This window comes from Salvia miltiorrhiza, chromosome 8 (genome assembly GCF_028751815.1).
Source record: "Salvia miltiorrhiza cultivar Shanhuang (shh) chromosome 8, IMPLAD_Smil_shh, whole genome shotgun sequence".
Taxonomy (NCBI): domain Eukaryota; kingdom Viridiplantae; phylum Streptophyta; class Magnoliopsida; order Lamiales; family Lamiaceae; genus Salvia; species Salvia miltiorrhiza.
In genome coordinates this window covers 19,095,136-19,111,543 of record NC_080394.1, presented here as the reverse complement: position 1 = coordinate 19,111,543, position 16,408 = coordinate 19,095,136, and the positions used below count along the sequence as shown (strand labels likewise).

At 36.0% G+C, this 16,408-nt stretch overlaps 2 protein-coding genes across 2 annotated transcripts; one reads left to right on the top strand and one right to left on the bottom strand.

Moving 5' to 3' along the window:
• The first annotated feature begins 12,365 nt into the window (after nucleotides 1-12,365).
• On the top strand, nucleotides 12,366-13,980 carry LOC131001597 (stemmadenine O-acetyltransferase-like). Its single transcript, XM_057928102.1, has one exon. The coding sequence runs from the start codon at nucleotides 12,539-12,541 to the stop codon at nucleotides 13,826-13,828; it is 1,290 nt and encodes a 429-aa protein (XP_057784085.1). The 5' UTR covers nucleotides 12,366-12,538; the 3' UTR covers nucleotides 13,829-13,980.
• Nucleotides 13,981-14,797: 817 nt separating this feature from the next.
• LOC130998160 (uncharacterized) lies at nucleotides 14,798-15,460 on the bottom strand. The gene has a single exon (XM_057923593.1). The coding sequence runs from the start codon at nucleotides 15,458-15,460 to the stop codon at nucleotides 14,798-14,800; it is 663 nt and encodes a 220-aa protein (XP_057779576.1).
• Between the last annotated feature and the right edge of the window lie 948 nt (nucleotides 15,461-16,408).

Below are 16,408 nucleotides of genomic sequence, written 5' to 3'. Positions count from 1 at the left end.
GGCCGCCGCCCTCACCGACGCTCTCTCTCGTCGGACTAGCAACAGCTCTGAACCACCGCCGCCTCTCTTGCTCTCGGCTGGGCAACAACAGCTCCTGCTGCCCCCTGGACTCGACTCCCACCGATAGCAAATACTCAAGTTCGATTTGTATAGCAATAAATCTTCTTCTTCTTCTTCTTCGATTTTCTTCCCTTCCCAGAAAAACCCACTTTATCCGACCATGCTCATCTCTCTCTCTCTATTCGGTGCTAAAATTGAAATGGAGTAAAATTACACATTTAAATTGAACACGAAGTAAAGCTACAAATTATGACTTGTCAATTGGAAGACACGTCATTGCCACGTGGTTCACGACATTGTCACAAGATTTTTGCCCGAAAACAAATCGGTGTTAAAATTGGACACGGGGCAAAGTTGGTCATATTAATTGGAACATTTAAAAGTTGTGCTGAATTTGGAACTCGACTTAAGTTCATGATATTACATATGCATTTAACCCCTATATTTTACGAATAAATCTTGTAATTCTAACAAAAATGACTTCATCTTTACCGTAATTAGTAGAATTGACGTGTAATGGCAAATAAAAATGTGTAATTTAATAGAGTTTTTAAATTAATTATTGGATAATTTTATAAAATAAGAATGATATGAAATTTATATATTTTGTTAGTTTCATCTTTACATAATTATTTTTATTTTAAAATAAATTCTTTATATTGTAATTAATTCTAAATTATTAAATTAAAAAAATAAAAACATATAGTAAGTAATTTTTGTGGATGAGGGGTTGTATATATGTTAGTATTATTTAAATTTTAATAATTACTACTAGTATTAATTAAAATATAAAACATAAACTATAATGACATAAATCATAATATATGATTATATTTATTAGTATATACTAATCGTTAATCCAACATAAGGGATGCACATCTTTCAAACATTAATCGTTAATCCAACATAAAGGGATGTACGTCCTTCAAACATTAATCATTAATCCAACATAAGGAATGTAAAGAGATTAAGCATTATATTATATTAAAATAAAATACACTCGATACATATTGCATTACATTTTGACAAAATAGTCGTATCCTTCAGTGTAGAAATGAAAAGAAAACAATGTATGGTATAAAAAAAGAAAAATAGCAATTTAAAGCAGCATGTGTGTGTGTATAATATTACTCCATATTGTTCAGTAGTATGTGTATTTGCTCAGTTTGAATCCGGCGGCGGCGGATTGTTCAAGTCCGGCACACGATAGTTGGCCTCTTCCTCCTCCTCCTCCTGGTCCGGTGGTTGTGCATCGATGGCCTCGGCCACAGGGAGATCAGCAAACTCCTCCTCCGCCCTAAACGCAGGCGGCGGATGCGCACCCGTCCATCCTCTGTCGGGGTGCTTCCGCATGTGCCCAAACACCGCCCTCGCCGAACTAAACGCTTTGTTACAAACACTACAGTTGTAGTTCCGACCACCCTCGTCAGCGGCGGCTGCTCCTACTCCCTCGCGCCCCCTCTTCCTACCCAACGGATTACCGCCAACGCCAACTCTCACCAACGCTCCCCCACCGCCTCCCACGGGCACAGCTTGGCCGCCGCTCCCACTCGCCCCGCCGGGTGGTGGGGATGGGGCCCGCGGCGGGGTGAATAGGGCGAGTTCTGTGGTTGGTCGAGGCAATGAGGCACGGCCGCGGCCCCGTGATGTGTTGCGGCGGCGGGGGCTCTCTTCAGCGGTGGGACGGTTGGGGTTGGAGGAAGAGCCCTCGTTTGCCATGATGGGGAATGCGAAAGGTCTTGGACGTGAAGACATCGGTGGACATGGTGGAGAATTTATAGGTGGCGTTGATTGGTTTCAGTTGTTTTCAAGAGGCGCCAAAGATCTAGTGAAAGCATCACAACTTTTGGTGGAATTCATTCACGACTGCTGTATAAATATCACAACCTCGTAACTGCATGTTCCGTTTAACACACATTTCGTCTTCGTGTTTTTTTTTTCCTTTCTTTTTTTATTTAGAGCTGAAATTCCTAATTTATGTTAAATATATTGATAGTCCCAAAAATAAAAACATATCAGTTCCAGTTACTTTTTATAAATTAATTTAGTTTTTGGGAAAATAATAAGAAAATTAGAATTTAGAAAAATTTAAATGAAAAACACAAAAGAAAAATAAAAAACTAAATAAAACTTCAAAATTTGAATAAAGGCAACCTCCCCCTCTCCCCTTTTCCCTGCAACTTACCTCCGCCGCGATCACCCAACTTGTGAAAGGAGAATTGATAGAATCGTGGTGCCAGCGGCGGAGATGCAGAAGAGGGTGGGATCTGGACAGAGAAGAGTAGCGAATGCAACTGCATGCTGAGTTTGCTCTCACCTCTAAGTCTCCTGTAATGTTCATCGCTGCTTTTCCGATCACCTTGGAGAAGGATTTACCGCAGATTTTTATAAATCTAGGGTTTGAGGTATTCAAACGGAAATTAAACATTGTTAATTGTGATTTTTTTAGAGTTGTTTAATTGTGAATTATTTGTGTGTAATCTGATTAAATTGTTTATCTTGTGATAAGTAATGGCCATTAATTGTTGATCTTGCTTAATAGCAAATGCCATCGAGAGATGTATATCATGTATTCATTATTTGATTGTGACTTAATTAGTTATACTGAGTTTGAAAACGTGAATTCTAATTATTAATCCGTCCTACAATCAAATTCAATTAATCCGAGTTCATGGATACGAATATAATGGATGAGTTCCTACTTGAAGCAATTGTATGAATTGGTTAATTGCATATTTGTCGCTTACATTGTTTTACTCTCTAGAGCAGAACTTTGAACCCTAAACTCCCTTTCATATATCTTTTTACTTCTATTTACTTTTCGAATTTTATTTACAATTATTTTTACTCGTTTAATTTGATTATATATATTTTATTTCTATTTACTATAGAATTTTAGTTACAATTACTTTAGATCCTATACATTGATCAACTCGGTTTATAATCTTTAGGATGCTTTTACTTTTAATGCTTAAAACTATACATTCTCATATAATAAATATAAAAAGTATTCACTGAGATTAAAAAAAAAAAAAAACTTTATGTAAGATTGGATAATTGCTCCTAAATTTGTTTTTATCTTTGAAGGGCCGTTGCTCTCTAAATACAGATGGAATTATTTTGTGTGTATCACGTATCACTCTTAATTTATCTATTTTATAATTATTTTTTATAAAAATAAGAAATATTATTATATTATGAACTCTAATTAATATTTATAACTAAAAATTAAAATTTTAAAAAATTATATACTCTAACTTTGAATTAATGAACCTAAATAATCAATTATTAATTCAAATAAATAAATAAAAATAATTATAAATCCTAAGTGAACCCTTGTTAATTATCTTTTTATAATTATTTTGAAGAATATGCTACTCGTCGTTGTTTATGTTGTTTTTATGGGTTTTTGGACTCGTATTGGGTGTTATTGATTGAATTTTTGAAGAGTTCATGAAGTTACGAGTATGTGGGCACAAACGGAGCTCAATTCGAACATCGAAAGAAGGAGAACGAATGAGGAGAAGTTCGTGTGTCAACCCGTCACGCGACCGTGCACACCGGCGCACAGTCCACTCGCACGGCCGCACGTCGATGCAGACAATTCAGTGCAACTAGGCGACCTAGATACGCGGCCGTGTGACTTAGCCACGTCTCCTCAAGTCGGCCGCGTGCTTTACCTGTGCTTTCGCTCGATTTTTGCAGAATTTTATTTATTTTCACCCAAAGTCTGATTTTTATTTGAAAAAACTTATTTTCACACACCTAGGGCATATATACCCTCGAGAAGACTAAGATGCACACTTTTGCTTATTATTCACACTTGAATGCTTGGAGAAGAGAAGATTTGGAACTTGACTTTGCAAGTTTTAATTTTCGTTTGTTTTACGATTTTGTCTATTAAATGATTGCTTTTTCCTTTGATTTACTTTTGCTAGTCCATATGTGTATGTGTGGCTATCAATCTTTAGTAGGATTTTCCAAACACTTTTGAGAGGAGGATATCATGCCAACTCTGATTAGGTCTGGTTTTTATTTTTGTATAGCGATCTATTGTGGGAAGCTGTGACCCTTTCAACTATGGAAAAATGTGGAGTGTTGGAGATGAAATGACGATTTTAGTATTTGGTTATATATGGGAAAAAAACAGCAAATGGGATGATATTAGATGGGGCCTTGAGACAAAGGGGAACTTCACTGTTAAAACAATGTATCTTGCGAAGATCGGATATTACGAAGCGGTGTTGAATTTTAGCCAGTTGGATTGTAAGTTTTGGAGCAAGCTCGTGTGGTCAACATTTGTCCCTTTCAAGATGAAAGTCTTTCTATGGAGAGCGCTAAAATATGCTTCTTACTAGGGCAAATCTTAAAGACTACCATGTTTCGTTGGTTAGGAAGATATGGAGGTACAATTATTTTTCACATGTCCCGTGCAACTGCAAGTTGACATTGTGACAGCTATTAGGAAAGAGTTTGATAATGTCGATTACCAGTTGTAATCTATGGAAAGTTTGGACAGTGTTGTGCATGAGAATGGAAGTGTGTTGGAACAAGCATCAAAGTCTCATGCATGGCCTTGTGGGTATTCTTAAAAACATGCGCAACTGAATTGGCATTGCTCACAACCCTGTTATTGGACGCAGAATTTTCTTTTGCGGTTGCAAGATATTTTACCCACTTATATTTCATATCTAATAAAATATCTTTTTCGCTTAAAAAAATATTATCTCTTATAACTTATTTTTACACATTATAATTTCTTAAATTAAGAAAACACTCTACATATTAAAAATTTATTAATTTATTGATATATCAATTTCTCTCTAAATTAATAAAATTCTTATGTTCCAAAGTTATTAATTTATAGAGATTTTACTATATATTTTTTTAAAAAATTATCATTCATACTAAATTTTCAAACACATACATATCAAGGTATGATAATATTTATGTACATGTGCATACGTGAAATGTACCATATTTTTTTATATAATAGTGATGTTATCTTCTTCAGTATTCTATAAAGAGTTCTAGATATATAAATAGATTTTGGATGAGGTAATGTAATTAATTAATATTTTTGTAGTATTCTAATATCTCATAAATTAATATATTTTTATAAATATATAATACTCCCTCTGTCCCGTAAGAGAGTACCACTTGGGGGATTACACGAGTTTTCAGAAATATTTAATAGATAATATGTTGAGTGGAGTAAGGGACCCACTATTTTTTTTAAAAAATGATAATGTGTGGTAGATAATATATAACACTACAAAAAAACGCGAAAATAGCGGCCAAAATTAGCGACGGCGAAGCCGCCGCTGGCAATTACCGACGGCACGGCGGCGGCAAAAACGGCGACCCGCCTTTTGCCTATTACCGGCGCATTACCGACGGCAAAACAACCGCCGCTAATTAGCGGCGGTTGTGCCGTCGCTAATTTAAATATATGTTAATTTAAATACAAATTATTTATTACCGACGGCGTTGCCGTCGCTATTTACCGGCGGCAAGAGGCCGCCGCTAATCACCACCGCCGGTGACATCCGGCGATAGCACCACCGCCGTCCGGCCAAAATTACCGACGGCATTTTTCTGCCGCTAATTACCGACGGCAAACGCCGTCGGTAATTTTTTTATTTTTTTTATTTTTTTTTTATTTTTTTTTATTTTTTTTTCATTTATCATCTAATAAATTGGTCAAAGATATATTGATTAGTGATCCACTTGATTAGTGATCCACTCATCAATCATCACTAATCTTATAATTAAATTAAATACAAAAACATTAAAATTAAATATATATTGAAATACAAGTGAAAATTTAAACATTGATTATTACTAATCAAAGATTATTACTAAGAATTCAAGATTCCTAGCAAGAAACTTATAATTATAACTTAAGAATGTTAATTTGATTAGTGATCCACTCATCAATCATCACTAATCTAATATTATTACTAAGCATTCAAGATTATTAGTAAGAAACTTATAATTATAACTTAATAATGTTAATTTGATTAGTGATTCACACATCACTCATCACTAATGTAAGATATTACTTAAGAATTCAATATTCTTAGTAAGAATCTTATAATTATAACTTAAGAATGTTAATTTGATTAGTGATTCACTCATCAATCATCACTACTCTAATATTATTGCTAAGCATTCAAAATTGTTAGTGAGAAACTTATAATTATAACTTAATAATGTTAATTTGATTAGTGATTTACTCATCACTCATCACTAATCTAAGATTATTACTAAGAATCTAAGAAACTTATAATTATAACTTAATAATGTTAATTTCATTAGTGATTCACTCATCAATCAACACTAATCTAATATTATTACTAAGAATTCAAGATTCTTGGTAAATATCTTATAATTATAACTTAAGAATGTTAATTTGATTAGTGATTCACTCATCAATCATCACTAATCTCATTGAAGTAGACTTTAAATGAATTAATAGATACTATATATATCAATAATACGAGTGTTCTGTACTCGTGACCATTCGAAAAGAACTTCAAGGTTAAACGTGCTTGACTTAGAGCACAACTAAGACGGGTGACCGACTGGGAAGTTCGTCTAAATTATGCAATACTGTATAAATACCGAAATAAATTGTGGATATACAATAAAATAAATAAATAAAATAAAATAAAATAAAATAAAATAAATAAATAAAATAAAATAAAATAAAATAAAATAAAATAAAAAATATTACCGAGGGCAAATGCCGTCGGTAATTACCGACGGCATTTTGCCCTCGGTAATACCTTGAACAACTCTGGCGTGTGCGCCACCACCGTCCGGTGGAAATTACCGACGGTGATCTCGCCGCTGCTAATTACCGACGGCATTTGCCGTCGGTAATTTTTCGGCAACTCTCCGCCGTTCAACGCCGGTATTTAACGGCGGAAATGTCGGCGGCTTCGCCGCCGTTAATTGCCGGCGGCGGCCGATCGCCGTCGGTAATGGCGTTACCGACGAGCCGGTTAGCGACGGCGAGTTGCCGCCGGTAACCTTTATCACCGGCGGCCGTGCCTTATTACCGATGGCATTTTGCCGTCGGTAATCGTACGTTTTTTTGTAGTGTAGGGTCATGTCCTAATTAAAATGAAAGTGATATATTTTTGAGTGACGGACAAAAATGAAAAAAAAAAATGATACTACTTTCTTATGGGACAAAGAGAACATCATTTACATAATTACCCTTAAAATTAAATATATAATTGAGATATAATATGCTATTTATCTTAGTGCCCAAAGTTTAACGATTAATTAGTATAGATGTAGATAATTAAGGGGTTACGATTTTTTTGTTACGACGTACACTAGTGTATTACCCGTCGAAATTCGACGGGTACATATTTTCTTGTAATTTATATATTTTATGTTATTCTTATGATAATTATATAAAATAAATTTTTATGTAAATTATTTATATAATTAATTAAATTAAATTAGTAATACATTTTAAATTATATTAATCTCAACAACTTTTAGTAATTAAATTATTAATTTTGTTGAGATCATAAAAATACCCATCAGTTTTCATATGAAATTGGGAAAATTGCACCTAAATACACAAACTTTGTCGAAAATCCATATTTGACGCGAAGTTAGGATTTTACATTTTAATACACCAATTTAAGAAGTTGTTCAATTTTGACACAATTTTGAATTCCGGCGACCGGGATATTGACGTGGCAGCCGGAATCGCCACGTCACACACACACACACACACTCCACTCTCTCTCTCTCACACCCCACTCTCTCTCTCTCTCTCCACACGTCAGCTCACCCCCCAGCCACCCCGGTCGGACCCTCCTCCTCCCCACACCGCTGCCGTCGAGCCCCCAGCCGCCCTCTACTACTGAGATCCAGGTCGCCGCCGCCGATTGACCATGGTGGATAAGGCGGCGTGTGCCTTCGGCGAAGATCTGGGCAACACCAAGTTCAATTTCCCCGAAAATCCGCCCAAGATCGAGATCCAGGTTGCCGCCGCCCGCTTTGCCCTTGCGTCCACCGGCGCCGAGACCTCGGGTCAGGTCGACGATCTCGACTCCCAGTCGAACTCGCTCTCCTCGTCAAAGGCACTGCAGTACGCTGAGTCGCCATGCCCGTCGGTCTCCGGAAGGTTGTAGACGATGGCGGGGGATCGCTGCTGCTCGCCGGAAATCGTGGCCACAATTTGGGGCCTAGGGTTTCAGGTGGCGCTGTTGCTTGATATACAAGCAGCGGCGACTGAAATTGTGGGCTCACCGAGAATTGAGGGCGAGGCGACAGCGGTGGCCGGAGAGGCGGCAACCTTCACGGAAGAGGTGTGGTGGTGGAGAGAGCAGGGGCGGCGGTGGGTGCGACGGCGGTGTGGGGAGGAGGAGGGTCTGACCGGTGGGGGAGGGGTGGGGTGGGGGAGCTGACGTGTGGAGAGAGAGAGAGAGAGTGGGGTGTGAGAGAGAGAGTGGAGTGTGTGTGTGTGTGTGACGTGGCGATTCCGGCTGCCACGTCAATATCCCGGTCGCCGGAATTCAAAATTGTGTCAAAATTGAACAACTTCTTAAATTGGTGTATTAAAATGTAAAATCCTAACTTCGCGTCAAATATGGATTTTCGACAAAGTTTGTGTATTTAGGTGCAATTTTCCCTATGAAATTTTATAAAAAATTGACGCGTAAGAAAAAAAAAGAGTAGAAATACATATAAATTTGACATAGGTATAATGGAGGATTGATTTGTTGCATTTGTTGTTACAAGATTTATTAATTTTGTTCAATTTTTTATTTTTATTTTTTGCCTTTTGACCATAATTTTATATGGAGTTTGAAAAATCATAATTGAATTGTGAGTATCATATAAATCCGAACTTCTAAAAGCATAACTAATTATGAAAATAATCTCGCCTGATATTTAAAAGACCATAATTGATTTATCGAACATCGTATCATTTGGAGTTTTAAGACCAACCAAGTTGTGGGCATCATCTCGTCGCAGATTTGACAGATCACCTCTAACTTTTGAGCATCATCTTGTCTGAAACTTGAAAGAGAATCATCTCGTCTAAAACTTGAAAGAGCATCATCTCGTCTGGAGTTTTGAGCATCATCTCATCTAGAGTTTGAGAGAGCATCATCAAATATGAAATTATATTCAACCATGACTCCAATTGTCAACTATCTAACAAACATAACTCTAACAATTTAGATATTTTATTTATGTATATAATTTTATTAGTTCAAACTCTAGAGAGAAAGGAAAGAGAAGAGTTCTTAAAGCAGTAAAAGAGAGAGCGTGTGCTTTATTTCATCATCGTAGGTATTTATAGACATTACAGTCGGGGTAAAGTAGTAAATTCGTTTGGTCATCTATTTCGCATGCTCGCCATTAAACTAATTAAGGCTATTATTAGATTATAACTTGTCAGGTCGTTGTCCCCTAATTACAGAGCTGGATTCTGTCCTCATCATCCCGCTCTGTCTAGTAGCTCTGTATTTCCTTCCTTGGGGCAGACTTCTACTCTTTGGCTCCGCTCTGCTAAGTAGCTCCGCCTTCTGGCGAATTGTCTCTGGCGTGTGGCTCCACGCTCTGGCTCCAATAGCTTAGCTCTTACTCTAGATCTGGCGATTTGGCTCTGGCTCTGACTCTAACGACTTAGCTCTGACTCTGAATCTGGCGACTTGGCTCTGGCTCTAACTTTAAGGTAATATAGTTGAAATTATATTAATCTGAATCATATTCCCCAATTAAATGTTAACCTTTTGTTAAAATAAGAAATATTCTTTTAATATAAATTTTTATTTATTAATATTTTGAAAAAATGTCAATATTGAAGATTTTTTTTCATCTGAACATCATCTTGTCTGAACCACCTTGTAGGATCATATCATCATCTAAAGCCCGGAAGACGACATCTAATGTTTGAATACCAGACTTTTGAGCATCATCTCGTTTAGACTTAAAATACAAAAAATGAACTTTTATGCGTCAATTTTTTTAACATCACTATTTGGAGGTTTAAAAATCAAATTTGACTTGTGAGATTGTATGATTTGGAGCTTTTAATATCATAACTAACTTGTAAACATCATTTTGTATGGAACTTGAAAAAATCTTGACAAACTTTTATGCATTATTAATTAGCTTCAAAGATTATAATTGAGTTCCAAGAATCATCTCGCTTGGAGCAATTCAAATTGTATTAGTCTCAATCATTCCACCAATTAAATATAGATATTTTAATTTGGAGAGCAAGGGCTTCTTCTTGTATAAGTTTTATTTTAGTGAAACCTTATAAAAAAAATCAATGTGAAATGAGGTAATTTATATGAATTATTCACTCGATTGAGATTATTTTAAATTTAATACATAATTAAAGATTTTTAATGTATTTTAACATCATATCCTCTATTGTTCTTTATCTAAATTCTTCATTTATGCATTACTAATTTCATAATTTATCTATCTATCTATCTATTATTATCATTATTATTATTATTATTATTATTATTATTATTATTATTATTATTATTATTATTATTATTATTATTATTATTATTATTATTATTATTATTATTATTATTATTATTATTATTTACGAAACTGAAACAAATAAAGTTTTTAGATATGAAAAATATATTTTTCTTCCCTATACAAATAAAATGTACGGATATATTTCATAAAAAAAAATAAAATTTTAATTATTTTGATAGACATAAAATACGATTTTGTTTTAAAGTAATCAGGTTATAGAATTTGTGCCTTATTATTCAAACATGTAAATCAATGACCTGACCCGTTTATAATTTACATACGCGTGCATGTCTCAATTCAAATTCAATTTAAAATTGATTTTATTGAAAATTAAGAAGATAAATATTATATATATATATATATATATACATATAATATATATACACACTTTTGAGAAATATAAAATTAATAACAAATATACATCTAATCACTAACATTCAATTAAAATCATTTATAATTTTTTTCTTGTCAGACATGTAAATCTAATTTTTACCGAGATAAAATAAATAATAAAATTTATTAATTTAGATTATATGTAAGTTAATGATAATAAAATTTATTATTATATATGTATAAATTTATTATTAATTATATTTATTAAGATTAATTTTTATCGAGATAAAATAAATAATAAAATTTATCAATTTAGACTATATGTAAGTTAATATTATAGATATATATATATATACATTTATTATTAATTATATTTATTAAGATTAATGGATCTTTATATGGAATGTAATAGTTAATTAATTAATAAATGATGAAGATTATATATGGTAAATTTTGAAATGGTGAGATTTTAGATATGCCACATAGGTTAAGGCTTAATCCTATTATATAATAGATGCCCTAATTTGAAAGCTAGAGAAAACAGATTTGATGTCTATTTTAATCGAGAACTCCAAGCCTAATTGTCCCTAGGGATCCTATCTTCTTCAGTATTCTATAAAGAGTTCTAGATATATAAATAGATTTTGGATGAGGTAATGTAATTAATTAATATATTTTTGTAGTATTCTAATATCTCATAAATTAATATATTTTTATAAATATATAATACTCCATCTGTCCCATAAGAGAGTACCACTTGGGGGATTACACGAGTTTTCAGAAATATTTGATAGATAATATGTTGAGTGGAGTAAGGGACCCACTATTTAAAAAAAAAGGATAATGTGTGGTAGATAATATATAGGGTCATGTCCTAATTAAAATGAAAGTGATATATTTTTGAGTGACGGACAAAAATGAAAAAAAAAATGATACTACTTTCTTATGGGACAAAGAGAACATCATTTACATAATTAATTACCCTTAAAATTAAATATATAATTGAGATATAATATGCTATTTATATTAGTGCCCAAAGTTTAACGATTAATTAGTATAGATGTAGATAATTAAGGGGTTACGATTTTTTTGTTACGACGTACATGCCCTAATTTGAAAGCTAGAGAAAACAGATTTGGTGTCTATTTTAATCGAGAACTCCAAGCCTAACTGTCCCTAGGGCTAGGGATCCTATTGTTGGCTGGAATTAACTCTAGCTTTTTTGTACAAGTTAATTGTTTCATATGTATTGAAGAAATCATTTAAATGCCGCCCAACCTGCAATTAAAGTGTAGTTATACGTAGAGTCTGCGATATTAGATTTTTTTTTATTTTATGTTAATTAGTATCATATTGTGTCTTTATAATTATAGATAAAGAGTTCATATTTTAATGCAAAAGTAGTTGATGAAAAATATTGATGATCATAAATAAAGTGTACGTAAGTAGCTGTATATTGTCTTGTATAGCTATATGTCATTCAATTCATATCGATCTAATTTGGCCTGACTATTCTCAAAGCTATGGACAATTACTCTATTTAAAAGGGGGATTAATAACTAAGCTGATGAGTAACTAAAAAGGTAGAAAAAAAAAAAAAATGGAATGCGAGATGATTTCAATGGAGAAAATAAAGCCGGCTTCAGCAACACCTCATCACCTTAGAATCTACAAGATCTCCCTGCTCGATCAGTTGGTGCTTCATGCCTACGCCTCAGTAATTTTATTCTTCTCCGGCAGCAGCGGCGGCAGCAGCCTACAGCATCTAAAGGATTCACTTTCTCAAACTCTGGCCACCTTTTATCCGTTGGCCGGAGTCGTGAGAGACGCCTTGTCTGTAGACTGCAACGACCAAGGCCTTGTATTCTATGTGGCGAAGGTGAAAGGCGAAATCAGAGACTTTCTTCAAAACCCTAATATTGAGTTGATGAACAAATTCCTTCCCGGTGGATGCAACCCAGAGAAACCGCCGTGTCCCGGCGATAACGTGATGGTGATTCGGTTGAACTGCTTCGATTGCGGCGGCATCGCCATGTCTATCATGTTCGATCATTGCGTTGCAGACTTAAATTCAATCTCCACATTTCTCCGATGTTGGGCAGCCAATGCAAGAGGGTGCGATCAAGTTTCCACCTTGAACTGCATCGCGCAATCTTCGTTCCCACAGAAGCCATCACTGCCGAGGAACTTAGTCCCAGTCTACAATTTGATGAAATACTGGAGCGTTGGGAAGTTCGTGATGAGAAGATACGTTTTCAACGCCTCGGCTCTATCCATTCTCAAGGCGGAGCTGAGTAGCGGCGGTGCCACCCCATCGCGCGTGGACGTGGTGACCGCCGTGATATGGAAATCCTTCATGGCTGCGGCAGCTGCTGATTCCGCCGGGAAACCCTTCCTGATGAGTCACGCGGTCAACCTGCGGAGACGGGCAGCGCCGCCTTTCCCGGACGACAGTTTCGGCAATTTCTTGTGGGTGGCGACGGCCGTGTGCAGCAACCCTGAGGAGGAGTTGAAAGAGTTGGTGTGGGAGGGGAAGAAGGAGATAAGAAAGATCGATGGGGAGTTTGTGAGACGAGTGGAGGGTGGATGTTTGGAGAAATGGAGGAATGAGATGCCGGAAGAAGGTAAGTGGATATGTTTCACGAGCTGGGCGAATATGGGTGTGTACGAGGTGGATTTGGGGTGGGGGAAGCCAGTGTGGGTGTCCAGAAATGTGTGGGATGAGTCCCACAAGGAAACTATGTTTCCTAATGAAATGGTGACTTTGATTGACACCAGAGATGGACGTGGAATAGAAGCGTGGATCATTCTTAATCACAAATATGTTGCGGCTTTCGAGAAGAATGACGAAATTGTTAAGTATGCTCAAGTTAATCCCGCTGCGCTTTGACTCCACCACCTACCCTGCACTTTCTACAATATCTATATGTTGTTTTTTCTCCAATAACTTCCCTTTAATTTCGTTAGGAAGCATCTACTTTGTAAAATTAATATCTTATTTACTTTGACAAATAAATTGAAATATTTAAATACCTTTGATTATTTTCATAATTTAAGCTAGTTTTGTTTGATTCATATATCTTGAAAATGTGGGATTGGAGCAATCCAAATTCCTAGGACAAAAATACTCAATTATGTCTTATCAATTTGTAGCTGTACGCGTACATTTGCTCATCTTTGTTACTACTTACTAATTTGTTCTGTGGGATAAATTTGCTTCAAATAGTTGTCACGTCTTGTGAGATTGTAATTTCGCTAGTTTGCCCTCTTGTACGATGCACACGACAATCAAATTATTAAGTAACATTTTCATTAATTAAATAAATACAAATATACATGGACTAGCACGAGGGTTAGAATTTTCCTTGCCGCAAAAGAGCGTGGAGAAGTTTGTGATGTGGGAGAGCAATGTGTGGCTCCGCCTTTTCGAGAAGACATTTGCATAATTTGCCATCAATCACGATTTGTCTGCATGTTTGGAGGAAAGGTTTTGATCCTTAATTCGGAGTCTGTATCAGAGTTTAATTGTTAATATAGCGTGGGTTCTATTGAAATATACATATCTCTTTCAACATCTATGGTATAAATCGATCGAGAAAATAGAATATGGAATTAATATAACACATATATTATATATATCCTTGATGAATTATTTAAAGTGTTTTATTGATATTACATACAAAAACCATACATGCACTCTGGATGAGTAGATAAAAATGGTGGTCTTCCAGTAATGTTTATTAACGTACGTGGACCAAGATCATCTGCTTATAAATCAAACAATATCTGAATCAATCAACAACATCCATCAATAACAAAAATAAACTTATTAAAATAAAAATCTGAAATACTTTAATTTTCAGATGGAATCTGGCGGTGGCGGCTGATTCAAGTCCGGCACGCGATAGTTGTTCTCATCCTCTCCCGCCTCCGGCTCTGCTTCAGCCTCCGGCGCCACGTGGAGATCTGCAAACTCCTCCTCCGCCCTAAAAGCCGGCGGCGGATGCACGCCCTTCCACCCCCGGTCGGGGTGCGACCGCATGTGTCCGAACAACGCCTTGGACGAACCAAACCCTTTATTACACACGCTACAATGCTGCACACCACCTTCTCCCACCCTATTTCCGCCACTGCTGCTTCCAACGCCACCTTCACGACCTCTCTTCCTTCCCGACGGGCACCCGCCAATGTGGAGCCCCCCAGCCGCAGCAACAACGCCGCCGCCCCTGCCCCCGACGGGCACGGCTTGGAAGCCCAAACCCCGGCTGCCGCTAGGGCCCGTCGACGGCCACTGCGGGGCCGGCGGCCTGTAAGGCCCGAAAGCCGTCCGGCCCGGGGCTCCAATGATCGGGGGAGTGCGCGGTGGCGGCGGAGAGAAGAGGGCCATTTCCCAGGAATGCATCGGAGAAGAGCCGCGGCCATGAGGGCTGTGACGAGGAGCAAGGCGGGGGCTCTCATCGGTGGGCGGCGGGATGGGGTTGGACGAAGAGCTCTCATTGCCGGCGGCGTCGCTGTTGCTCATGATTTCGATTTGGGGCTGCGGTGGAAAAACCATCGGGAAAAATGGCCGGGAATTTATAGGCCACGGAGATGGCCAAAAGGTGGCGTTGATTCATTTTGAAGAGCCGCCAAAATTTGTTTCAGAGCATCGCAACTTTTGGGAAGAATAATTCGTTGCATGAATGCAGTTTTTCAAGCGGGAACTGTTTCTTCCATTTAATTAACTGAAAATTCAAGTAAAAATTTCTTTTCTTTTTTTTTGAGAAACAAGTAAAAATTTCTATTTTGCGTATTGAAAACTTTTTGGTAAATTTAACGTTTTAATTATTAAATACTGTAGAAATTAAATTTTACTTTAATATGAGTGCTATTACGAAATAAATTATTAAAATCAATCATCATTAAAACCTCAGTTAAAAACAATAAATAATAAATAAAAGACAAAAGTTAAAGGAAAAATACATTAATGTCTATATGAAAAATACTTATTGTAATAAAATACATGCACCCTATGCTTAAATTGTCAACTTTACCATTACCTACGAACAAGAGTCTCTCAACACTTCATTTTTATACATTAATCTACAGTACTTAAAATAGGTATCAGAGGCTGTTTTATATTAGTATATTATACTATTTAATTTAAATATAAATAGTTATGTTAATCTTATGGGGAGGTGACTCCCAACTAAGTATAGGAATTCGTATAATTGTCCAACTTGATTTGCATACAGGACTTATCTCCAATTTTTGAAAGAAAAAGGAATCATTATCAACATTTCTGCTAATTAGAAATGTTGAAACTTGAACGAATGGTTCAAAGCAGAGCAACTGAAGAAAACATTCGTAACTCTATAATATGAATATGATGAAAGTACAATAATCACTTTTGGTGAACGCTCACTATGAAGGATCATTCGAAGAAGCAGCCATCCGAAACATATCTGATAGTCATGTAAATAGAGGTGTG

Bases quoted from the DNA above. Each gene is read 5' to 3' on its own strand.
- LOC130998160 (XM_057923593.1), bottom strand. From the start codon at position 15,460: ATGAGCAACAGCGACGCCGCCGGCAATGAGAGCTCTTCGTCCAACCCC.
- LOC131001597 (XM_057928102.1), top strand. From the start codon at position 12,539: ATGGAATGCGAGATGATTTCAATGGAGAAAATAAAGCCGGCTTCAGCA.